The sequence below is a fragment of the Chionomys nivalis genome, chromosome 17 (genome assembly GCF_950005125.1).
Source record: "Chionomys nivalis chromosome 17, mChiNiv1.1, whole genome shotgun sequence".
Taxonomy (NCBI): Eukaryota; Metazoa; Chordata; class Mammalia; order Rodentia; family Cricetidae; genus Chionomys; species Chionomys nivalis.
The window spans coordinates 36,224,616-36,250,971 of record NC_080102.1 but is presented as its reverse complement, the minus strand read 5'-3'; the positions used below and the strand labels follow the sequence as shown (position 1 = coordinate 36,250,971).

Genomic DNA, 26,356 nt, shown 5'->3' with positions numbered 1-26,356 from the left:
TCTTCAGTGCTATGAACCCTAGCAGCTCCACACAGTCCAGCTTCCCCAGACCCCAGAAAGCAGGGCCGGTGTCTGCTGTCCGGTCAAGCCTGGAGTTAATGTTGGGTCAGCATTCCGTCTCCAAGTTCATGTCTCTGCTGCTCTGTGGCTTTGTCACCTCCCAAGGGTGTGTGGTGTGTGTGTGTGTGTGTGTGTGTGTGTGTGTAGGGAGTGTGCTAACTCTATGTCCTTTAGCTGGGGAGTGGGGTGAGATGGAGACCCAGGAGGCTTGTGTTCACCCAAGGTTACCTGTTGAATGTTAAGAGGTGACACCTCTTATATGTAATTATATATTATATGTTATAAGCTGGCTGCTTAGTTAGAGCCCAGCACTGTGAACCCTCTCTCAGGCTGCCTGGCTCAGCTCTCTCCGGGTAGGAGGGGCTCCCTGAAGGGAGCTGTCCCCTCCTCCTCCAGCCCTGGCCTAATGGGACAGTCCAGACGGTAGCAGGCACTGCTGGGAGAAGCAACACATGTCCGGGAAATTGTCCGTTTCCTCCATCTGGTGTGGAGAAAGTTGTTTTTCTCAGAAATAAAAGTCAGAGTCAAGTACCATCCCCCAATATGCAACTGGCGGCCAGAGCAGAGACTGCGTTCCAACTGGCCACCAGGGTCCCAACAGCCACTGAGAGGAGCTTGGCCAGACTGGGAATATCCTAGTCCTTCTGGGCCTCCTCGGGATCTATGCTGGAGAGTTCTGTGTAGTAAGAGCCACGGGGGAGAGGCTGCCTGTGACGGAGTCCTGGGGCACTGATGAGGCCTAACTGCAGGAAGGGTCATCTGGGTCTCTCTGTATGAATAGGAGTTTCCAGAGGGGTTGAAGGAGTGTGATCTGGTAGAGGGAACAGTGGAGACTTGCAGGCCTGGGACAGTGAGGCAGGGACTGGAGAGCAGGCTGTGGCCAGGCAAGGGCTGGTACGTGTAACATTGGGTGGTGGTGTGGGGACACGGCAGGTGACCAGCAGGGATGAGCTATGGACACACACCCTCACTTTCTTCCCCCTTTTATTTTTCTTTTAAATATTAACTAATTTACTCTATACATATGTGTACGTGTGTGTGTGCATGTGCCATGACATGTGTGTGGAAGGGTTCTGAGAGAGAGAGAGACAGAGCCTGCATCTGGCCAAGAGGTTCCTATGGCGACATTGTTTGACTGCATCTGTTGTTCATCCAGCGGGAGTTGGAACTTCCTGACTCTGAATGGAGGTGCCCCAGGGTTCAGTCCTACCCCATAGCCAGACACCCAAGGTATCTACAGCACCCCTGGTCAAAAGTAAGAGGCAGCCATGTCTCAACCCTTCTGCAGCAGGGTGGTGGAAAAGCATGGAAGAGGAATCCTGGGAACACAACGACAAGATAATGAGGTCAGATGTCCCAGCGTGGGAGCCCACCAAAGTCTCACTATGTAGAATAGAAGGTGGCTAGGATGAAGATGCTGAGTGGAGTGACCCAGCCTGGAGGTGAGGGTGACAGGAGGTGACAAGGAAGACACCCATGAACATGACACGGACTGACTAAAGACGTAAAAGTTACTGAATTCTAGTTGGCTTTTATATTCTGCCCAGGGCTTCTAAGCTGACTTTGACTTGCTGTCTCCCTCAGACCATCAGAATGTTGTTGGGAGATAAATGGCCCTGTTCGTTTCCCTCAGAGAGGAACCAATAGTCTTTTTAATCAGACAGAATGTCTTTCTGCCAATCTCCCTGCCAGTTGCTGCACCATCGTGATCTGCCAGGTGGATCTGTGTGGTACTGGGACAAACACCTTGGCCTCTCTGGGCTCCGTGTCCCTCTAGGGTAGAAGTCCCTCTGGGGATGAAGCTGCAGTGGGAGAGGTTCCTAGACCTACCCTGGTCACTGCCAGCTTGTGGTGGTGATGGGACCTGACTCAGGTCTGTTCTCTGCAGGCTACAAACATGGTGACCTTGGGGCTGAGTCACACTTTCCCTGCGTGTCAGTTTCCTGACCCATACAATTGGGAGCTGGAGGTTGCTGTGAGGCTGATTTTGTTCCCAGGGGACATAAGACAATGTGCATGGGATAGCCCATTCAGAGAACTGCCTGCCTCAAAGTCACCTGAGGGCGACAACCCCAGGTCTGGGGGAAGGTCAGGACCAGTATGAGCTGGATCTGGGAGAGCCTGAGAGTGTTTCTCATGCAGGTGGGAGGAAACCCTGTACCACCCAGGCCTCATTCACTGCTGGAACTGCTATCACCTTCAGCATCCTGTGTCTAGCACTTTCCAGGAACCCACATGTCCACCTGTCTTCTGTCCACACATCTACCCATTAACTTATCATCTGTCCATTTAACCACTCACAACCCATCCATCCATCCATCCATCCATCCATCCATCCATCCATCCATCCATCTATCCAACCACAGGTCCGTCCATTCACCCACCTACACATGCATGCATGCATGCATCCATCCATCCGTCATTCCAACCACAGGTTCATTCATCCACCTGCCTATACATGCATGCATGCATGCATGCATCCATCCAATCACAGGTCCATCCATCCACCCATCCATCATCCATCCATCTACCCATCCATCATCCATCCATCCATCATCCATCCGTCCATCCATCCACAGGTTCATGATTCCACCCACCTTTCCCTTACCTGTCTTCCATCTCTCCAACCATCCACTCACAGAGCCTCACATTTGTGCAGCATCTATTTGCTTTCTAACCATCTTCCACCTGTCCTTCACGAGGAGGCCCCTCCCTGCCTCCTGCCCACACTTGCATCAGCCCCTCCACTCATCCGCTGGTCCATGTTTGGCAAATGCTATTTGGCCACCCCGTCCCCATTTTTAATGCCTCCTGTCATCTGCTCAGTGCCAAGACAAGTATCTGTTGGGCACTGTTTTTCTTCCCATGAAGCCTTTCCAGGGGCTTTGGTGTGTAAAGTATACTCCCCTTCTGCTAATGAGAGAACTTCTTGTGCTCGAGCTCATAGTCCATGGATGCCTCTTCTCCAGGCCTTGACCCCATCCCTGTACAGAACAGACGTGTGGTAAGGCTTTCGATGGAGTGCCTCTTAGGACAGTGATGAGGCTGGGTGGTGCTGAAGACAAATGGCCTTGAATGCCAAGCAAGTGTTCAGGGCTGAGAAGAGGCTGGGGGCGGTGTGGTGCAGGGCATCCAAGCTTTTGGTTTGGAGAGAGCTGTTGGGCTACATGTGGAGGATGCATTCCAGAAGGCAAGGCTGAGGGAGGGGACTGTCCAGAGACTCTTAGGGATGTGGGGTGTGAGGGGGAGGTGGAGAGGACGGTTCTGCTGGTGAAACGGTCAGATCTCCAAGGTAGTCATGGGGTGGAATGCGGCTCCAGGGGGCTGTGGATTTGTTGAATGGGATGGTCATGTTCTGCCATAAGGAGCACAGGGTGCCCAAGTCTGGGTTGTCTTAGAGATGTGTTCCCATTTGACTGCTGGAAGTCATGGCGAGTTCTGTAGGTGCAGTTTCTCTAAGGTGGGCTCCTGAGGCTGTGTCTTTTTCTGGATAGCTGTAGCCCTGGTGACTGCCCCACCCTCTCTTCTCCAGTGGCCAAGTGGTATGTCTGGCAAGTCTTCTTGGCCAGAGCCTCTTTCCTGGGGACCACCCACCCTAGGTTCTCTTCCAGGCTGGCATCTTTATCTGCTCTCTGTTGCCTCCTCCACTCTGACTGTCTGTGCCAGGCATCATAGCTTGCTGGGCATATGGGAATCAGAGACTGGACAAATCCACTGAATTCTCATATGGTGGGGACTCTGGAGGGGGCTGGGGACAGGAAGGCAGAGAGGCAAAGAGGGAGAGAAGGGGGTGGATTTGTCTCTTGTCTTCATTTTAAGGGACTTTGGGACTTCAGGGCTTGTGAGCAGAGCCAACAAGGCTTGGCTGTCTCCTCCAGGACACTTCTTGTCACTGGGGACAGGCGAGCCGAGTGGAACCTGTACCTTTGTGTGCCAGTTCACTTCCTGGAGTGGTTTTCTGCCCGACTCAACTGCTGTGATGTTGGGGCCAGTTGTACAGTCTCTAGACCTTCTTCTCCGTGACTAGAAGGTGAATGTAATAGCATATGCTATACCCTTCTCCTTGGGGTGCAGTAGAAATGGTGAGGTAGATCCGAAGAGGGATTGATGGGACCCCATTCTGACTAGGACTTTCCTTAGCCATGCCTGCAGGTAAGTCACTGATCTGGAGTACAAGGGCTGCTGAGGATAACAGTGGAGGCCAGAGCCAGTGGGGCCCCAACATGTTGCCTGTGTGTTTCATTTTTGAGTCAGGGTTTTGTATAGACCCGTCTGGCCTCACACTCACTATGTAGCCAATGAAGAGCTTCCTCCTTCTGGTCTTCGCCCTGTTAGGATTACAGGAATATACACCGGGGATCGAATCCAGGCTTCGTGTATGCTAAACAGTCAGACACTCTGTCTTCTGAACCACACACATCCCATCCCCACCCACACACCCCCGAATTTTTTTATAAGATTTGTTCATTTTTATCTTGTATGTATGAATCTTCGTCTGCATGTATGTCTGTGTATCACATGACTGATTGGTGCCCACACAGGCCAGAAGAGGGCATTGGATCCCCTGGGGCTGGAGTTACAGATGGCTGCAAACTTCCATGTGGAATCTGGGAACAGAACCCAGGTCCTCTAGAAGAGCAGCCAGTGTTCTGAGTCATCTTGCCAACTTGTGTTTTAATTGTTGTATTTTTATTTTTCCTCAGAGAAGTTGTTCTGTACTCTTCCCCCTCCCCCTCCTTTTCTCCCTCCCTCCCTTCCTTTTTTCTTTCTTTTATTAAGACAAAGTTTCAAACTAGAGATCCTCCTCCCTTAGCTTCCTGAGTGCTAGGATTGCAGGTGTCCGCCCCCCCCCGCCCCGCTTCTGTTTTTGCTTTTCAGTGATGTAAAACATACAGGCAGGTGAGCTCACATGTCACCGGGTCCATACAGTTCCCTACAATTTGTCTTCTGTGACCACCACTCAGTTTGAGACCATCTCAGTCCTTGGAAGCAACTTGGTCCTCTTCTCCCGTGGCAATTTCCCCACCCTGCCGCTATTCAGAGCGCTTTTGTCTGATTTTAGACTTCCTAGACCTGGATGCAGATGATCTCTGTGTGTTTGTCTTCTTCACCCAACAAAGATTCCACTCTCCTGCCGTGAATATTGGTGGCTCGTTCTTTTTCCTGGTTGTGTCGTGTACACCATGGAAATATCCGACGAAGTTTCTCAGTCTTGGTGTTGTTGACAATTTGAACCAACTGTTTCTTTGTGACAGGACAGTCCTGTGCAATTTAGGTGTTTGGCAGCATCCTTGGTCTCTACCTGCTGGATGTTAGTGCTCGCCTCCACAAGCCCCAGCCCGAGTCTGTGCTCACATTGAGTAGACCCTGTAAAACAGCTCTGCAGAATGACCGTTGTCCATCAGATGAGTTGAGTCGATGGATGAATGAATGGATGGGTGGATAGCCTTAAACCCTGGGCATTCAAATATGGTAGCCACTGTCATGTGGCAGAAACACCACATATCAGGAATGGTTTGGCAGTGGGGCCACACTCTGGGGACCTCCAGGGAATGAACTGAACTAACTTTGCCTCAGTACTGATGGACTGAGCACACATATCAGCTACACAGCAGACACTCCATAGATGCTTGGAACCTGGCCTCAGGGAAACAGAACTGGCTCAAGACCTGGGCTGGACAGACCAGCCCTCTGAGGTCCCCTGGCCTGAACTCTCCACTGTCCCGGAGGTAGATCGAGGAATCCTGGCAGGGAGACAGCTGTCATGTCTGTTCCCTGTCATGGAGGACTTGGCCCCAGCCCCTGTCCTCCACTTGACATATTAGACAACTGAATAGAACCCTGGGAAACAGATCAGATTTCAATTTGACAAAAATAAAAACAAACTTGGCCATTCCCGCCTAGCCCAAGGCCCCCTCTAGCGCCCCCACCCCCAAGTATAGAAGGCTCACATCAGCTATGAGGGAAGGAGGGTGGTGGTCGTCATGGTAACCATGCAGGCCTGTGGCTGCTCTCTGAGACAAGGCTGCCCTGCAGGACCTGCTTAGGAGAGTGCACTGTCTCTCTACTTGGTCACTCTTCTGCCTGGGTCTGGCAGCCACGTGTGCATGTGTCTGAGGTCCTTGCACGGTGGAGTTCCTGGTGGCACTGAGCCCACCCACCCTGGCCCACATTCTGTTCTTCCCAGGACTCAGTGCTAGGCTGTGGAGTTTCGCATTGATTCAGCTTGGTCTTTTAAGGCTGGGGTGGCAAATACAGCCTTGACTTTCTCTCTTGAAGCCACAGTCAGGAAGAGCAAAGCAGGGTCCCCTGAACACCAGCATCAGAGGAACCCAGGCCTAAGGTGCTGAGCCCAGTGTGCCCAGGGTGTGGTTGAGAACATGGTACCTGGAGTCAGCAAGAAGCAGTACAGATTCTATCATGTCACATGCCATAATGCTGGCTGCCTCAGTTTCCTTTTCTGTCACTTGGCAGCAGCAGTAGCGTCTGCCAGGGTGACAGAGCAGAGGCTGCGTCTCAAGCTTGGGCTTTTGTGGGTTGCCCAATTCTTTTATTGCCATTGTTTTTGAGGCAGGGTCACTGTAGTCCAGGGTGTCCTCTAACTAGTGATCCCCCTGCGGTAGTGGCATGTGTGTTCTACCATACCCAGCCAGGCGGACTCTCTTTGGAATGCTGTGAGGCAGCTGTCATCCAAAGGGCTTATAAAGACACCTTCAGCTTCCACCCAAGGCCATAGTAAGCAATGAGCAGAGAGCATCTGTTTGGGATCTCTGTCCCCTCCGTTATCTAGGAGAGCCCTGGCTCTGCTGTCCTATTGACCCTGCTGGCTGGCTCTGCACACTGGGAGGGACCTCCTGGCTCCTTGCTGTGCATGCTGACATTCCAGGTTTGTTTAAGATAGGATCTATGTAGCCCAGGCTGGCCTCAAACTCAAACTCATCCTGCTTCTCCCTCCCGAGTGCAGGATCACAGGCCTACGCCCGCACTCCCGGCTCGATGTTTGGCTCGAAAGCTCTTTAGCAAATACTCCCAGTCACCCGGGGGTGTTTGTAATCAGCAGGCATTCACTAGGCACCTGGTATACAGCAGGTGCTTTGTATGTTCTCATTTCTCTGTGAGGCCTTGAGGGCTTCGGGAGACAGTGAGACTTGGGAGGGCTGGTAAGGGTCCAGGCTTCTATTGGGTTCCTTTGAGTCTGGCTGGTGGTGGGGCTGAGGTGTTAGAAGGTCCCTGCCACCAACGAGGGTGTTTGATTATTGTCTCTTGAGCCTGCTGAAAAGTCAGCTTTGCCATCAAGGAAACTGCATTGATCTGATGGGCATTGATTTATTCTGTAGGTTCCTCAGGGGTGGTCACCTGCTCTGGGACTGTTTAGGATGACAGGTAGTGCTTGGACAGGTGGGGAAGCTCGGGACTGGTGGGTTTGTAAGAGCCCTGTGACTCAGGGATCCCCTGGAGTCAAGGTGCTATGAGTACTGTTTCTGTCTGGCTCTCTCTGTGCTCCCATTAGCTCTTCATGCAGTGGGGCCTTCAATCCTGTGCTGTCTCAGGACTGAAGGGGCTGCGCTACGGTCACCCCTGAAAGTCCCCAGACAGAGAAGGTATGGTGGTTGTGTCCCCATTGCACATCCTTAGCTCCCAGTCCAGGGCTTTGTTTCTGACTGTGAGCTTTCTCCATTCTCTTGTGAGGACAGCATTCAAACCCCACCTGTTTTATAACCCAGAATTCCCAGTCTGCCCTCTTGGGGTCTGCATCTCTTCTTCAATTTCCCCAGAACTCAGCATGGCTTGCTTGAGCTCTAAGCTCCTTGGTGCATATGACCAATGGTGGGAAAGTAGTTATTGGGCCAGGCCACCAAGCTGCCAGTCCTGGAGGCGCTGACTCCCCTGACAGCTCCTCCCTCGCTGCCTCCTTGGCCTGGTTCGGCTTCCAATAGGCTCGGGGCCTTTCATCCGTGAGCCAGCGGGAATGTGTCAGGAGCAGTGGGTGGCCACACTGCACTGATCTGACTTCTGAGCCTTGGAGCGCTTGGATGAGTCCCAGGTCCTGCCATCTGGGATTTCCCCTTGTGCCTGAGGCCAGCAGGAGTAGAGGGACCCAGGGGCTGGACCTGCTCTGCTGCCTGCAGGGCCTCTGTGCCCTGCTCAGGGTAGCTGAGCTACAAAGGAAGTGGTTGGTACTTGGAGTTGCTCAGCCTGACATGCAGTGTGACTTTGGGGAAATCACATTGGCCCTCCAGACCCTCTTCCTGGGCTCTCCTGGATGGACCGTAAATGACGGTTAAGGTCATGCCCCTAGGGAACCTGGCATGAAGCAGTCACGGTGACTGCCAAGTTCATCACTGTGGTATGTGCTAGACCGGGTGGGTGGAAGGCTGGGCACCAGCTGGGGAGGGCAAAAGGTGGAAGCTTTTGGAATGGGTGGCAGATGAGGGAGGTTGTGAAGGGTGGGCAGGAGTTCGCCTCAGAGGGAGGGTAAAGCCATGCAGTGGGTAGGCTCGTAGGTAGCAAGAAGCTTAGTGTGCCCTGGGACCAGCAGGAGATTTAGCCATTGAACTCATTGAGCTCAGAATCCAGGAGGCCTTGGGTGTCAGGCTAAGGGGGTGACAGGGAGCCAGGGAAGACTTTAGAGCAAGAGAGAGACAGACATGTGTAGATTACTCTGGAGGAGACACACCAGTTCAGGAGCAGGAAAAGACAAGGGTAGTTGTCCATGGGCACGGCCTCTGTAGCTGGCTACTTGAAGTAAATCTGCTCTCCCCTCCCTACCAAGACAGGGCCTCAAATAGGCTAAACTGGCTTCAGACACATAATGTAGCTGAGGAAGACCTTCAGCTCTTGACTCTCCTGCCGCTGCCTCCTGAGTGCTCTGGGTCCACAGGAATTGGCTACCATGCTACCATGCTTGGCTTTACGTGGTTCTTGGATGGAACCCAGGCCTGTGTATGCACGAGTGAAACACCGCCAACTGAGCCGTATCTCCAGCTCCACCCCACCTTTGCTTGTTTTTGGTTTGAGTTTTGGAGACAAGCTACTTCTCCGTAGCTCTAGCCAGCCTCGAACCTCCTGCTTCAGCCTGCCTAGTGCTGGCATTACGGATGTGACCACTATGACTGACTGAATCTGTTTCCCTTTGTATCTTATTTAATTTCTTCTTTTCTATGTGGGCTTATCAAGGAGTCTGAGGATTCAGTGCTCGGCATCACTGGGACCCTCCAGAGAGGCAGGAACCAGAGCTGCAGCCACAGGAGAGGCTGGTACTGGGTCAGGGATGTGCCCTGCACCCAGAAAGGCAGGGACAGCATTTCAGAGGCAGGCAGGACACTTGATGGGGAGGAGACACAGGCCAAGAAGCCTGGCAGGTCTGATGTAGACAGATCCCTGCCATGTGACTCAGCAGAGGCCTTGAATTTCCTGTCTGTAAATGGGCCTGCCAGGCACACTTGGGTTTGGGTCTCCAGGACGGGAAGAGGCAGCAGAAACTGGGATGTGAGGGGTGGGAGTGGGGCGGGGGATCAAGGGGAAATGGGGATGCTCGCTGGTAATTAGAACGTTTGAACTTCAAAAAAGTTAATTAACGATGAAACTGCTGCTGGAGCCATGCTTGGGCTCAAAGGGGGCCTGACAGCGACTGAAATTAATTACAGGCTATGGCGGGAGAGTGGCAGCCAGGCCAGGGACAGGAAGGAGCAGGGCAGGGATGGAGGCCTTGGAAGTAGCTTTCAAGGTGAGCAGGGTCTGGGAAGCAGAGGGGTCTGTTGCCATGGAAACTAGGCCAGCTCTCTTAGCAGGCAGAAGGGGCCCAGTTCACTATGGTCGGGATCTGGCTGTGGTGGGCTGGTGTGTCTTCATGGTGCTATGAGCTGGGATTGGGTTGGTGTGGTCAGGGCCCCGAGAGGAGATCATTTATTCATTCGGCAAGCCTTGGCTGAGCATCTATGTGCTATTGCGGTTTGATCTAAGAGTGTGTATCCCAGCGATTCGAGCTCTGCCCTAGAAGTGGGTAGAGACAATGAGCATCATCTCTGTGGTCTAGAAATGCTTGAGAGAGATGTCAAGCTGGAGGGCTGTCGGGGAGGGGCTTCTGGGATTGAAGAGGTGGGTGGAACTCCTCGCAAGGAAGTGCCCATAAAGGATTAGCCCTGGGGAGTCTTGGGAAGTGTCTCCCCAGTGGAAGGGACAGTTCTTGCAGAGGTCCTGAGGTGGCGTGTGCCTGGGACCAGACAGAATAAGCAGGAGGCCCCAGGTTTGAGGAAGGCAGTCAGGGGAAGGAGAGGAAAGTAGGGTCTTGCTGGCCAGCTTTGGGAAGGGCTTCTGTACTTATACCAGGAGAAGCTGGGAGTCATAGCAGGACTCTGAGCAGAGGAGGAAACATCTCTCTGATTTTTTTGTTTGTTTATTTGTTTTTTCAAGACAGGGTTTCTCTGTGTAATCCTGGTCCTCCTAGATCTCTCTCTGCAGACCAGTCTGGCTTTGAACTCAGAGGTTTGCCTACCTCTCTCTCCCAAGTGCCGGGATTAAAGGTGTTTTTAATGGCTCACTAATGCCATTAAAGAGGAGGGGTCAGGACAGTCTCAGTGGACCTGCGAGGTACCCCTAGACTCCAGTAAGGAACCTCTGGGAGCTTAGAATGGGAAGGAGCTTGCTTGAGACTCCAGAGCCATGCTGGGACTGGAGTTTACATGCAGACCCTGGTCTCTCTGACAAACACATCACCACTCTGTACCCAGATGCTAAGTGACGGGGTCAGGGATAGGCGTGTGCAGACAGCTGGAGCCAGGGGCTGTCAGACTCCCTCCTAGTAGACGAGAAACCCCTCTAGGTCAGTCATCACCTTCAAGGGAAGTCAGGCCCCTCAGTCTGGAGGTTCACCCCTGAGTCTGACTTTAGTCATTTATGCTGTGTATGGTTTAACTTCATTTTACCATGCTGCACTTTCTGGGGGTACAGATCTCCTTAGGCCCCATGGCTTGGACAAGAGAGAAGAGGCCATTTTGGGAGAAACAAGCAGACTCCAGCTCTCTCAGCTAGATCATGACAACTGGGGGCTGTGAGTGACACAGCCCCGAGAACGCTGAGGTTTGAGTGCCTGGTTAGATAGATTGAGATAGGCAATGTGAATGGAGTCAACCGTGTCCTAAGAGGGGGTGTTAGCAGGGGGAAGGGGCACTTAGGGCGTTCTCCTCTGCTGGGGCTGTAGAACGCCTTATCCTGCTGCTGGCTTGGGGCCGAGTGAAGAACTAATCTTAGTCTGGCTCCAGGCAGGCTGGGTAGAGCCTGGGGAGTCCGACCCTTTGGGTGGGGATGACCTATGAGCGTTAACCAGAGGATGGGGAGACCGACCCTGTGGGTGGGGATGACTTACGAGCATCATCTAGAGGACGGGGAGACCGACCCTTTGGGTAGGGATGACTTACGGGCATCATCCAGAGGACGGGGAGACCGACCCTTTGGGTGGGGATGACTTACGAGCATCATCTAGAGGCAGACTACGGAGATAGGCAGGTCAGGAGAATGTGTCCAGGAGGCCTCAGAAATGTAGTAGAGCCCTTAAAACTGGAAGTAGGAGGCCTCTGCAGAGGGAAGGTGGGTGAGGGGAGAAGGTGGTCAAAGAAAGGTTTAGGCATCAGAGCTGTTGGGGCTGGGGACCTTTCTGGGAGCCAGTCCTTCCTGCATGGGACTGGGGCGTCCTCCACTGGAAGCTTCGGTGGTTGGGTTTGGTTCCTTGCAGGGTGTGGCCTTGGTCTCTCTGCTGTGGTTGGGCAGGGCCAGCTGCAGGGGACCTGGGCCACTGTGGGGTCCAGACGGGTGGGAGGGAGGGAAGAAACGGGCCATGTGTCTGATCCTGGGATGTCACATTCAGGAGCTTAGCACCTTAAGCCACATTGCAACCAGTTTGTCCTTGACTCTGTGTACATGGTTCGAGTGTGTGAGCATGCTGGTCATCCTGCTGAACTGTGTGACCCTGGGCATGTACCAGCCATGCGACGACATGGAGTGCTTGTCAGACCGCTGCAAGATCCTGCAGGTGAGCCTCCGAGTTGTCTCCTTCCTCCCTCCCAGCTGGGGAGTCCTCTCTCAACCTCAGGGCTCCACTCTGGCACCTCCTACTTCTCCTGCCTAACTACCTCTCCAGCCCCCTTTGGTTCCTCACCCCATCCCATTCACACCAGTAAAGTGCAGTGGCTGACGCTTCTCTGCTTATAGCCTGCCTGGTTCCCTAGTCGTCCCCCTCCCCGTGTCTTTTAGGAGTGTCCTCTTGTATTTCTCCTGTTCTTGCTTCTCAGATCCTGGGTGGCCCTAATGTGGCATCTGCGTGGGTGGGCAGGGTTTGAGGAACCATAGAACAGGGCTCCAGGTCTGCACCCATTTTGCAGAAGTAGAATATTTGAGGCCCATCCCTGGGAGCCAGACCCGAGTTTCATTTTAATTCCGCTATGTAGTTGCTGTGTAACCTGGGGCAAGTTGCTTGACTTCTCTGGGTCTTGCTTATTTAGCTCTAAAGTGGGCTACCCAACATGTGCCATTACGAGAATTAGGGGTGAGAATGTAGTTCCACCATCTGTCTTAGTGTTTGACAATTAGTAGAGATAATGAGGGAGAGCCAGGGGCTCAGCCCCTGACCTTTGTCTTTGCCTAAGCTAAAACAATGGAGAAAATGGGCTGTGTAACCTTGGTAACTTCATCCCTTCTCTGGGCCCTGGACTCCTCTCTGTGAAGTGGTTGAGTGGACCGGGGCCTCAGAGGTTCTCTTTCTGCCCCACCTTTGACCTCACAGTGGCTCTGGCTTCCACTCCTGCCCTGAGAGTTCACTCTGCCTGTGCTCTTTCTCCGACCACACAGGTCTTTGATGACTTCATCTTCATCTTCTTCGCTATGGAGATGGTGCTTAAGATGGTGGCCCTGGGCATTTTTGGCAAAAAGTGCTACCTCGGGGACACGTGGAACCGCCTGGATTTCTTCATCGTCATGGCAGGGTAGGTAATGAGCTGTTGCTGATGCATGCCAGCTGCCGCGTAGCTAGCCCAGGGGCTTCTGGGGGATGATGGTGATGCTGTGTGAGGATGTGGGGCCTCTGGTCCAGGGGACAGGAGAAATGGTGCTCTCTGTGGACAGACAGCTGTCCGGTCCTTCGGCCACCGTGAACATCTGTTCTAGATGGGCAGTGTAGACTGGGTGTTTTATGTTGAGTAATTGAATGCTTTTGAGAAAGTCACTTAACTTTGTGGAGCCTCCATTTCCCCATCTGAAAAAAAAGGAGGAAAGAGATTCACTCGGTCAAAATGAACACCAGGAAGTGTTGCTGCGATCAGCAGCAGCACCACCATCACCATCATAGCCATCACCATTATTATTATCATCGTTGTCACTTTCATCACCGCCTCTATCACCACATTGCTGTTATCATTAGTCATCCCACCACCATAACCGCTGCTATCATTGCCATCATCATTATCATTAGCCTCACCATCATTATGATCACTCACCATCATCTCATTTTCACCGTCATAATTATAGTCATCTTCATTGCCACATCATCTTCTTTCTGTAAACCGTCATCATCATAACCATTACCATCATCATTAGCATAACCATTATCGTTATCCCCATCACTGCCATCATCATCATCACCGTAATCATCACCACCATCATCTCCACAGGTATCATCACCACCACTATTGTTACCATCATTGTCACCATTGTCATCGTTACCACCACATCATCGTTCCTACCACCTTTACCAGCCCTGTCACCATCATCACCGCCATCATCACCGTTATCACTACCATCATCACTGTTATCACTACCATCATCACCGTTATCACTACCATCATCATTGTTATCACTACCATCATCACAGTCAGCATCACCATCATCACTATTATCACTACCATCATCACCGTTATCACTACCATCATCACCTTTATCACTACCATCATCACCGTTATCACTACCATCATCACAGTCAGCATTACCATCACTGTTGTAATTGCTCAGCAGTCTGGACAGAGGGCAGATTTAGAAGTCCTCTGACCCCATTTCTGGTCACTTCTAAGGAAGCACGAATGGCTTTAGTGGGAGGATCACTTAACCCAGGAATTTAAGACCAGCCTGGGTCATCAAATAAGACTTGAGGAAGAAGAAAAAGCCACATGCTACAGTCAGAGAAGTCAGGGGAAACTAGGTCCCTTTTTACCCACTTGGAGCGTCACTCAGACTTCCTTCCTGCTTTCCTGGAGTCTGTTCAGCAGCCAGGGATGCAGAGGATTCTGGTGCTGCCTGGAGGCGAGGTGAGGGGGAGAGAAGGCCACATGCAGGCCAGTCTTGCCAGGCTCACTGGCTAGGACAGTGCCCACAGCTCTGCCGTGGTGAGGTCTGCCCACACATGGACTAGGGCTCCGAGCAAGGTGCTGAGATAATTTAACCCAGGAGTCTGATAGAACCAGGCTTGGGACACGGGGACTTGAATTCTGTCCTGAGGAGGTAGCACATAGGAGGCAAACAGGTACTAACCATACTTAGCCAGGGCTCCACACGGCGGGAATCAGGAGAGAAGAAGGCTGGTGACCAGGGATGTGTGCATGCCTGGTAGTGTGTGTGTGTTTGCACATGAGTACTTTGCCATCTGTAAGGGACAGTGGAGTCACCTACAGATGACTGAGATGGGCACTAGAGACGTAGCGGCACAGGAGTTCTCAGACTCTGTCCTGAAACGTGACAGTTTGTGCCCCCACTCTGTTCCAAGCATCCCTTCCTGATGGTGCTCTTCAAACTCCAGGACCCCTTGTCCCTAGGGATTTGGAGCCTGCCTGAAGACAGGTAGACATCAGATGGTTTCTTGGGTACCAGGGCATCACCTTTGTCAGGTGCGTTTTCCCTGGGTCTGACTGGAGAATACCCGTATATAGATTTTCAAAGGAAAGGTTTTGGGGAGTATCAGTTTTTAATATTGGCTGTGCAAGCTCATCCCTTTGATCTTGGGATGGGAAGGACGGAGTGTGTCTGCTCTTTCATAGGCTGTGACTTTACTCTCTTAGAACCGGTGACATTGTGCCACGTGAATCGATAGCATGGGGCTGCACGGAGCCCAAACCACCTTGCTCTCCTTTCTTGCAAGGCGACAGTTTTGTCCATCTGGGAAGCTGACTGTTTTCCTCCTTGTCTTCAGAATTCAGGCTTTCTCTGGGGTGTCTAGAACTTGTGGTTCCAGCTTCAAGGGCCCCTTTGGCTCAGAGCACTTGCCCTGTTTCTTCTTTGATTTTCTCACTCGTTCTCCTGCTCTGTCTTCCTCAAGTTCCTGTTAGCTGAACCGTCTCTCCCCTCTCTTGTCTCTGCATCTGTCCTGTGTTCACCTGGCACGGGAGAGAGTTCCGGACTCAGCTTTGCACATCACCCCTCACTCAGCAGGGTCCATCCCCCTTCCCTGCCCCGGCTAGAATTGTCCCCTTCTCTGTCATTTTCATTCCCTGGATGTCTTCTTGCTGTTGTGTTGTCTGGGTTTCGGAACAGTTTGTACCTGGTTTTGTTTTATGGTTGTGCTGTTCACCCACATCTCCTTGGAGTACTAATGTTGTTGCTCTAAAGTTCCTGATTCTGGAAGGAAACTTAGATCAGAGTATCATTTCCAAAAGTTGAAAAAAAAAAAAAGATGTGAAGAAAAGTGACCCTTGTACAGATACGAGAGTGCCGTGTTGTTCTGAGAAATGTCCCTGGTTATTCTGCTAACTCGGAGACAGGTGAGGTGGTGATGCAGCATCTGGGAGCAGGTGTAGAAGAGGAAGCACTCGAGCTGAGTGATGACGTGGTGATGGCCTCCCACGAAGACAGTGCAGGCTGGTGATAGGCAGAAGTCTTTCCTGTTGGGCAGAAATTGCATCCATCTTTGCCTGGTAAAAACCCACAAATCAGCTTGCAATTTCCCAGCGGCTACGCCTTTTAATTAGCAGGAAAGAATAAATCAAACAAAGGTATTGTCCCCTAGATACCGAAGAATCATCAGGTACATCTGTTAGCTCATGCTAACAAGGCCTCGCTGTACAGCCCTGACTAGCTTGGACCTCACTGTGTAGACTACGCTGGCTGTGGAGTCACAGAGATCATCTGCCTTCAGCTTTCCAGTGTTGAGATTGAAGGTGTGCGGCACATTGGACAGCTTTTCCCAGCTCTTGTCTCACAAATGCCATTTTGTTGGCTGGGTCTGCCCTTCCTATCTCGAAGCTCTCTGGCCCCTGTCGCACAGACAGCAAGCTCAGCTCTGTTTCTTGTTCCCCTCCTGTGTGCTGGCACACCGGAATCTCCAAACTGAGAAGGGAGAGGACCTGGACCAGCCTCAACACCCAGTTCTTGGGACAAGTTGGGAGGTAGGATCTTCTGACCGCCACCCTTAGCATCAGGAAAAGCTGGCACAGCGCTGATATGCAAAGCACGTTTTCACAGTCTTACTGTATGAACTGTGTGTGTGTGTGTGTGTGGGTGTGTGGGTGTGTGTGCGGGAGTCCTGCACTGTCACCTCCACTGTGACCTACAGATGGTGCAACTCGTCCATCAGCTTCCTGGGAGACTTTCTCAGAGTCATGAACACCCGCAAGCCTACCCTGTACTAGATGCGGAAGCAGACCTACCGTTGTCTGTAGGGTCTTTACTATCCTAAGAATGGTGTGGGTGGGGAGGGCAGGGTGACGGTTATAGTTTGTACTCCAGAGCCCAGTTTCGCCCTTCCCACCCCCACCTGGTTCTTACCACTTCCAGAGCTGCCCCCCCCCCAGTCCCACCAGTACTATAAACATTCTGTTTCCAGAGAAACAGGCCTGACATCCCAAGGATATTTCTTCCCTTCCTGCCCCACCCCTTCCCCAAATTACTGGCTGCTTCTTCCAAGACACAGAGGGTGACACAGAACCTCTGAGTTGCAAGGTTCCTTAGAGGTCACAGCCGTGCTGAATTGAGATGGGAGGCCCCATTTGTATGCTGCTCTTGCAGGGAGCTCACTATCATGCAAGGCAGCCAGTCTCAAATCGGAACATAAGAAAGAGCTGGGGCCGGGCGGTGGTGGCGCACGCCTTTAATCCCAGCACTCGGGAGGCAGAGACAGGCGGATCTCTGCAAGTTCAAGGCCAGCCTGGTCTACAAGAGCTAGTTCCAGGACAGGAACCAAAAGCTACGGAGAAACTCTGTCTCGAAAAAAAAAAAAAAAAAAAAAAAAAAAAAGAGCTGGGAAGTTCCTTCACTTCGCTAAACTCTGCCTGTCTGTGGCTTCCACCTGTTAGTACCGTTCATTCTCAATTCGGCATTTATTGAGGTGCTATTGTATACCATACTGTCCTGGGAAGTGGGGACACAAGATAAGAGAGACAAATGCCCTTCCTGATGTCATGGGGCTCAGAGTGTAGAAAAGAGATGCAAAACACACGTCACAGACAGGTTCTAAATGGCTCCACAATACTGCCTAGAAGGACCAGAGTGGCCCAAGGACATGGGTCCAGTATCTACTAGGGGTCGGAATGTCCTCCAGACACAGAGCAGACACGGGAACAGGCCAGCAGAGAAAAGACAGTGGAATCTTAGGTGGAAGGCTAATATTCTGGAATGTGTGGAGCTGAGAGATGAGGCTAGGAGACAGATCTGGGGCCTCTCACATGGGGAAACTGAGGCCACAGGAAGGGTTTTATGTACAGACTCTCTACAGCCCTCTAGAAGTCTTAGAGGGGGCTTCATTTTCCCTTTAGGACGAAACATCCCAGGCCCTCCCACTGCTTGTCCGAGGACAGTGTTTTCAGAAAGCTCCACTTGCTGGACTTTGTCATGCTGTCTCTATTTTTTCTCAGAGAATAGGATCGTAGTCTGCAGTGACAATGGCTTTGGGGCAGATGGGAGAGGCTATACCATCCCAGTTACCTGTAGGCTCAGGTAGCTTGTCTCACGGTCACGCTTGCCCTCCAAGCCGGGTCCCTTTACCTTGTGGTTGATAGCAGGTGACTTTTACACTCAAACAACGAGTTTTACCCTGTGGCTGGTACTTTCATCACAGAGGGGTTTCTGGAGTAGGGACCCAACTGTTCTGTCACTTCCTGTTTTTGCCCAGTCTAGGCTGAGAGCCCTGTCATTCTCTCCCACCTCGTGACAGGGCAGGCGGGCACCATGACTCTTCAGGTGTGGCTCAGCCGCTCTACCACCTTCCCCTTAATCTGCTCTCTCCTGTCTTGTCCATTAGGGGGTCATGAAATATTCAATTATTGTCTTGAACCTGAGATATTCTTTGTCTGTATATATCCCTTCTGACATGCTGAATTCCATCTCATCCTCCATGCCCAGGCCTTTATGAAGTGACCACTGCCAGCAGCCAGGCGGGAGTGAGACAACTCTGTTAAAAGTTAAAAGCCCGTCTTTGGGGGAGCAGGAACCTGGGTGGGGCTGTGGGCTCTTTGGTGGATGAAGGGAGGGAGCAAGTGCCAGCACTTTGAATCCGAAAGCCCTTGAAACCTGATGACTGTGACATCACAGGGAGGGCCTCCATGCAGAAAAGAGCTGCTGAGTGAGGGCCAAGGCTTGTGCTGCTAACATTCTTTCCCAGAGGAGGTGCAAGCAGTGTCTATCCGTCTTCTTCTAAGGTCCTGGTGACATACTGAGAGGATTATCCCAGCTAGCCTTGTCGCAAGACCCTCACCTGAGTATCCAGCACTCTCTCCTACTCTGCCTTAAATGCATGTGGCAGGCCAGGGAAGACTAAGGGGGTGGGGGCTCTATCTACAGGCTATGGAGAAGCCCACCTCTCTGCCCGGTAAAGGCTTTCTGGGTATGGTCCATTGAGGGAGGAGCATAGTCACGCGCAGCAGTTGGGATGAGCGGTCTCCTCAACCTTCAAACATAGCCTTTCACCTCTCTCCATGTTTCAGAGAGCAGCAGAGTCATGGGGGCAGCCTCATGGGCCCCACTCCAGGCATGTGGGCTTATCAGGCACAGCAGGACCTAGGGATCTGCATTAATCTAGGGGTCCAGCTGTGGTGGTCTGTGGCTGCTGTCAGAGAATCTGGCTCGTGTGACCTCCGTAGGGAGCTGTGAGAGGTGAAGGGTCATGACTCCCCGTGCTGGTTAGTGTGAAAGCATTGCCATGCAGGAGCTAATGTCCTTGTAATGTTCTGGGTCTTTTCTTTTGTGGTCACAAGGCAGTGTCTGGAGTTATGGAAATCTGAGTTGAAGGCCGTATGGAAGGGTAGAGAGACGGCTATGCCAGCCAGGCCTGTCTAAATGGGTCAGAAAACAATGTTTTCTTTACCAAATCCCTCCCTTCTCTACTGCTCTTGGCCCGAGCCACATCTCATGGCTACTTTTGGCTACACAGAAGCAAGGGAAGCAGGGAACCTCTTTGAAGGTGGCTCAGCCAATCAAGAGCTCTTCTGTGGGGTCGAGTCAGATTGCAGAAGAAGGTTCATATCAGATGGGCAGTGTCCTCACTGAAGCCAAGGCCCCTGGTTGCCACTTCTATAGTTCTGCCCAGGTTGGCTGGGCAGGGTCTGTGCCCTGCTGAGGAATCTAAAGTGAGTACCGATCGTACAAGTGCCACAGAGGCCAATGCCTGCCAATGGGTCCAGCCGTAGTCAGTGGTCAGAGGCTCATTACTGGCTATTTGCAGAAGCCAGTGGAGGAGCCTTCCTCCCATGGGGCTGTGTTTGTGTTATGTATGGCTCAGGGAAGCCCTCTAGTTGCCAAGAGACTCAAGAGGCTCTGTGTGCTGTGTCACTGACCACTTTACTTTGGGACTTTATGGGTGTTCTCTCTGATGGCAGGTCCCCAGAGCCTGGCCTTGGGTCAAGGACATGGCTCCCAAGGCTCAGGCTGCATTGCTTTCCGATCTGTTGGATCTGTTGGGCGAGGTGTTAAAGAGTGGAGTGAGGAGCTGTGATTGGGTGGGTGTGGACCTGGGAAGGTTCCAGACGGAATCTGAGTGTAAATGTTGGTTTCGTTTGCATACAGGGCTGGTTGGAATAGGTAATGGTCACTGTGTGGGCCTGTTTCTATAGAAACAAGATGGTAGCCACCATGAGGGATGGGTGAGTTGCCTGAGATCCTCGGACCTGCCTGGTGAGTCGTACAGGACAGGTGTGAGTCAGGCAGGAACCTCAAAATCATGTGGTAAAGGGATTCTCCCAGATCCTTTACCGAGGAGCCTTTGCCTTCCATCATGGCCGGTTCCGGACTCTGGACAGATGTTTTTGTCTGTGCAGCCATCTCTGTTTTTTTGGGGGCTAGCGCTCCTCCCTGGCATTTGCTGTCTGTGCAGGATGGCGTCTTCTTCTCCCCGCAGTTACTCATCTTTCCATTTCTCCCCAGCCATTGAGGCCCAGAATTGAGCCTTTTTGGCTCTGATTGGCTGGAGTGGGCTCTGTGTTCTTTCCTGAGCCAGTGTGGGTGGGTGTCAGCTCCATCCATGCCTCATAGCTTGAGAATAAGGAGGCTATCCCAGGAGGATATAGGGGGTAGGAGGAATCCCTGGTCTTGGGTTCCTTGGAGTGCAGCCAGAAGTTTGGGCAGCAGGAGCTGGATCACGGTGGCTTGCTTGAGGGGTGGAATCTTTTACATCTCCCATCACGTCCTCAGCCTCAGGATCCCAAGAGGTTCAGGTTGTTAAAGCTGCTTTGCCCGTGAGGAAATAGAGGCTCATAGAAGTCACCACCGTACTCGGGGGATCTGGGATTGCTCACATCTGGCTGCCCTGGAGCCCATGTTCACCCCAGTATAAGGGAGTGTCACCTTTTCAGAAGTCAAAATTATCCCACTGGCCTGTCCCAAGGTCTTGGGAAGTCTTACTGACACTCAGGAAGCCATGAGGGATGTTTGTTTCCTCCTGCCTGTGGCAGAGCTTATGGTGTCCTTCCCCTACTTCCCAGTAGCATAGCCCACCCCGGGGTGTGGGGGCGGTACCAAGACTAGCCTGAGCTCACTCAGATGAGGCAGACATTGAAAGAGGTGGAAGGCATATAAAAAATCATGCATTGAGGATGCTCAGTGCATACTGTGCTCACCCCACAAGCCTGATAATTAGAACTTGGGACTCTGGTATTTTCTTCGAAGCCAGGGGGGCATGGCAGCTCACCTCTAATTCCAAAGTTCTGAAGGCCAAGACAGGGAATCCCTGGCTAGACTATTGATATCGGTGAGCGTTGGGTTCAGTTAAGAGAACTTGACTTAATGAATAAAGGTGGAGATCAATCAAGGAAGACTCCCAACATCGGACTCAGGTGTTCACACACACACATGCATCCTTGCACATGGGGACATGAATACACACTATACAAAGACACAGGCAAAACAAAACAATTAGGCATGGGGCTCAGCTCGTCTATAAACCTAGCACTCACGAGTCTGGGCAGAAAGGTTGCTGAGAGTTTGAGTCACAAAAGGAAGACTGTCTACAAAACAAAACAAACATACATATTTGCCTGAGCACCGTGCGTTTCTCTCACGGCCCTGGGAAAGGGTAACAGAGCACTGAATGCAGGCCGGCAGTGGGAGCGTCTTGAGTCTCTTGATCCCTGAGTTCCTGGGATCTGTCTTTGTCACCCATCCTGAGATTTTGTAGCCATCCTTCCTTGTGCAGAACCCCCCTGGGCTATGATCTGAGCCTAGCTCAGTTACGTTCACTTTCCTCAGAAGTCAAGTGGGCTTAACCCCCTCCAGCCTCCTGGACTTGGAGACTTTGTGGGAGGAACTATGCGTATCTTAGCACTGGCATGCTGTAAGGGAACCCCACGGACTGCCTGGGTGCCGGGAGCTACTGTTACAGACAGCAGACATGTATTCCCAGTTCTGGAGGCTGGGACTCCAAGGTCAAGCTGCTGCAGGAGGGTTTGGAGCCTGGTGAGGGTCTGCTACTTCACAGATATGTTTCCTCGGTACACCCTCATGGATAAGGGGTTGAACAGTTTTCTTTGGTTTAGTCTGTAAGGGCACCAATTTCACTCTGATGTACTCCAAAGAACACCACCTCCTTGTTCCATGATTTTCGTTAGAACTTTAGCCTATGACTTTGGAAGTGATATAAATTGACCACAGTCATGGGCAAAATCACCGTGACTGTGAAGGAACTGGCCTGAGTTAAGAGCCATGATGTCATTCTTGTGGTGCCTCCTCCCTTTGCTTCTCATTCTTGCTGCACGTGCTCCACCATGACCCCTACTGTGTGCTGGGAGTCAGGCAAGTGTCCTAGGGTGATGGTTTAGTTGTCAAGTGACACCCGCTGAGTCCTCTCCAGCTGCCTGCTGACCGATGATCCGCCATCCACAGCTCTGCACCTCCTCTGCCACGAGCCCAGTCTACTGCATCTTAAGAAAGCCCCACAGGGTTCTCCCAGAGACCGAGGAAGCAAACGTAGATACCAGCCCTGGCTGCATCTGGAAGGGCACTCCGTGTCACTTCTCAGTAGCTCCAAAGGCTCTCCTCCCCCCCCCCCCAATCTTGTTCTTCAAGCTATTTATTTGACAGGCTCTCATGACTAGGAAGCCTGCATGCGCTCAGTGCTGGGGACCTGACTGGGACCCTGAGGCATTTCTGAGGATCTGAGATATGCAGAGTAAGCAACAGTGAGATACAAGGCAGGAGAGCTCAGCTCAGCTTGGGGTGGGCCTGGGAAAGCCAAAAAGGACTCTTGAGATACAAAGACTGGACCGAAGGGGCCTGAAACACTCTGAGAGCTGGGGTTGTCGCTGGGCATTGGAGCACAGTGGGCAGTGGGCAGTGCTGGGGATGGGGTTCCAGAATTATAGCCTGGGCCTTCCTGGATCTTCCTGTCTGGGTGAATATGACCTCTTCCTTCAGGGTACATGTGACTTGTGGGTGAGGATGAGCTGTAAAAGCTAAAACAAACAAACAAACAAACAAACAAACTCCCCCCCCCCCCCGCATAATGGCTCATACCTACTGTCCCTTCCTCATGCCAGGCCCTGTTCTAAGCCCTGAGTCTGTGTTAGAATCCTGCTCCGTTGAATGTTCTATTCAAGGTCACTGGTGTGCCGATAGTGAGCTGGGGCTGAAACCCCATAACATGCTCTGACCACTGAACAACACCACCTCCAAGGATGCTGGCCATCTCGCTGATGTGTGTTGTGGTCCCTGGGTTAGCTGAGGGGGAGCTCGTGAACTGTGATGAGATGGGGGTAGGGATAGGTTCTTCCACACCTGGCTGTGTCCCATTGGTGTTCTCTGGGCCTCGACTTTCTCTTCTGCGGATAACAGGCGCAATAATCCGACTGTGGGAGAGTTTACCTGGGGATGTGTGTGTCTGCTTGGTGTCTTCTGAATGCTCAAGAGGCCCTTCCCAGCCTGCCAGGATTGAGTGGCAGGTGGCAGAAGCTCAAGGCACCCAGGCTCCCTGTCCCTCAAGGGAAGAAAGGAGGCAGGATTGAGAGCAAACCTGCTCCATCCCTGGGCCCTATTCCCACAGCTCTTCCCCAGCCCTCTGCGTTGGTGCAATCCTCAGGCCACACTGAGGCAAAGTGGTCCTCATGCCTCCAGTTTCCAAGCCACATATTTAGGGAAGGGCATCTCCTCTCACCTGGCCCAGCCCAAGGCCCGGATTACCCTCAAGGACAACCTGGGTGCTGCATGCCCATTCTGACCCTGTGACAGTGACCGAGTCAGGGGGACCAGGGGGACGCACGAGTTAGGGGGACCAGGGGGACGCACCTTTATCTGAACAGTCCTGGGCCTCTCCCTGGAGCCAGGAGTTTCAAGGTAGGGTTCTTTATCAGGAACACCACAAGAAGCCCTGAGGAGCTCCCCTCATCCTGTCTGCTTCCTTCTCACCTGGCCCCCACCTGCGCCCGGCCACTCAGGGAGGACAGTCCCTCTTCCCCTGGAGGTTCCTCGGTGGAAGTGCTTTTAAGCCAAACCGCTTTGCCCAGTTAGGTGCTCAGGAGCTGGCAGGAGGCGGGGGGGTGGGGGGGGTTGTTGACTTCTCTTTCCTTAAAGACTTTTAGCATGGAAACGTGTGATAAAAGTAACTGTGTAATTAGGAATTAATTTCTCACTCTTGAGAGCGATGTCTTACTTGGGGCCTGAGGGAAGTCAGCCCTGTGGTTACTCACCCACTCAGCAGCTCCATTTTCCTAGCTTGTTAGGAGCTAGGACCAGGGGCCCAGAGACCACTTTCCTGGTGACAGGAGGAGGGGATGGCTTTTGTCCTTGCAGGTGGCCTCGGGCACAGAGCGGGTAGTGTTATTCACAATAGGTTGAGTGTCTCCAGGGTGTAGGCAGCAGGTGAAGCTGGCCATGAAGGTCAGAGGCACGCCTAGTGCCACAGTATGTTTGGGGGTGGCTGCAGGTGCTGCTGCTGCTGTTAGTCCACCTCCCTGCACCCCGTGCTGGGAATAGAACCCAGGGCTTTGCACATGGTAGGCAAGCTCTCTGAGCCTGTGCTGCAGCCCAGCCTTGCTGCTCCAGCTCCCAGATGTCTCTGTGTTCTCTTGGGGCCCCTGGACTGTGCCCTGTTACTACTTTCCCCCTCTTTTCATTTTTCCTGGATCAGTTCTTGAGTGAATGAGTAGCCTGAGTCCTCGACTCAGAAGAGGGGACTCCATCCCTGCTAGGAAGTGTGGGCTGTGAGGAGGCAGAACAGGGGGTGATGGTGCAGAGCAAGAAGAACCATCAAGAAGACAGAAAGGAGGGGAGTGAGGTGTTTGCCTAAGGTGTCCTTGAACCTGGCTTGGAGCAGGGAAGAGGGGCAAGGCCAGCCTGGGGACAGCCTTGAGGGCTGTGGTCAGGAGTCTGGGCCTTTTTCTGAGAGCAGTGGGAGCCATGGAAGGTTTTAGGGAAGCACAGCTCCACTGGAGACTTAGATTTGCGATGTGGCTGGGCTGGGGGGAGGGGAAAGCAGGAGACAGGAGAACAGGAGGGAGGCTGTCACAGCTGTCAGGAGACAAGGACAGTGACGTAGTCTCAGCAGGGACGGTAGAGATGGCAGCAGCTGTCCCAGGTTGGACTTGCTGGTGCAAGAGTCTCTGTCAGGATGGTGAGGTTCCTAGGGCAGAAACTTAAACTCATAGTCCGTGTCTCCCAGTCAAGTGTTCTTCCCTGTCCCTCCCACACATGTCCAGCATCCTTTTGGTCATGTTCCCCTCTGGGAAGAATGAAAGCTTCTAGGTTTTCCACTGTGCACCTAATGTGTGCTTCTTATTCCCAAATAAATTTGACTGTACTCCTCCCTGAGACAGGAAACAGCCATAGCAGAATGTCCCAGTGGGGTCATGGGGCATAGAAGTCTTAAGAGGAACTGTGCAAAGCTTTAGTGTTCTGTTCATGTTGTTAAGAACTTGGTATTCCAGGAAGCTTGGAATTCAGATTTTGATATTAAATTCTACAAGAACTTTCATGGGGGTGGGGAGTGGAGGGTTTTGTTGTTTGTTTGTTTGATTTGAGAGCCTGAGGGATGCACAGATGGGTCTCAGGAAATTTTGCAGCTCATTGTAGAGGGTGTGCTCCTGCCCAAAGCCCAGGAGGGTGAGGTCCAGGGTGGAGGGAATGGATTGGGTTAGTGTGCAGTGTCTATCTAGGTTTGTTCCATCGGAGCTTTGAGGGTTTTAATGTGCTTCTGGGCTGCAGCTGCTCTGCATCTTCTAGGGAGCCAGAGTGGAGGGGTTTGCTGAGTCTGAGGCCAAGCCTGTGTGTCCGATCAACTTCCCACTGCGAGGAGGTGTTCAGCCTGTTGTTTACTAGCTGGGTCTTGGTGATACCCAGCTGCAGCCCACATGCCATCCAGCATCCAGGCAACTTGTCTCTTCTGCCTGGTTGTGGGAGACAGTGTCAGCATCCCACCAAGATGCTGAACCTCTCGTGGCAGCTGTGTCCCAGGCCCTGTGCTTTGCCCAGTGCTGATCATCCAGGCTCTGGCCCTGGGAGCTCTGGATGGAAAACGGTGGAGCACGTGACCTTGGGGGGCCTGGAGTTGGGGACAGGCAGGGGGTGTCCTGAGGCTGCTCTAGAACAGTACTCTCTCCAAGGTTGACAGAGACAGGTTCAGAATAGTGGCTGCACTCAAATTTGGGGGTGGGAGGGGGCTCAGGCAGATGGATACAAGGAGTCGGCAGGATAGGGCCCAGACAGTCCTCAGACAGTCCCCGATTTTCTGCCTACCCCTACCTCTCAAACCTGCATTTTTTTTTAATGTTTCACAGGGGTAGGAACGGCTCTGTGTTCCCTCTGTCCTGAGCTAGGCAGGTGTGCCACCTAGGGTTTTGGGCACAGTCCATGGGAATCTCCTCTCCCACACTCTTAAGCAAAATGTACACAGCACTCCCTCATGACC

General features: G+C 52.4%; 1 protein-coding gene across 1 annotated transcript in view; it reads left to right on the top strand.

The window, feature by feature from the left end:
• Positions 1-26,356, top strand: part of Cacna1i (calcium voltage-gated channel subunit alpha1 I) — a 112,438-nt gene that overhangs the window by 20,943 nt on the left and 65,139 nt on the right. Inside the window, exons 3-4 of the mRNA XM_057791404.1 lie at positions 11,979-12,088; positions 12,904-13,037. Coding sequence (XP_057647387.1) covers positions 11,979-12,088; positions 12,904-13,037 — 244 coding nt within the window. The remainder of the gene's footprint in view (positions 1-11,978; positions 12,089-12,903; positions 13,038-26,356) is intronic.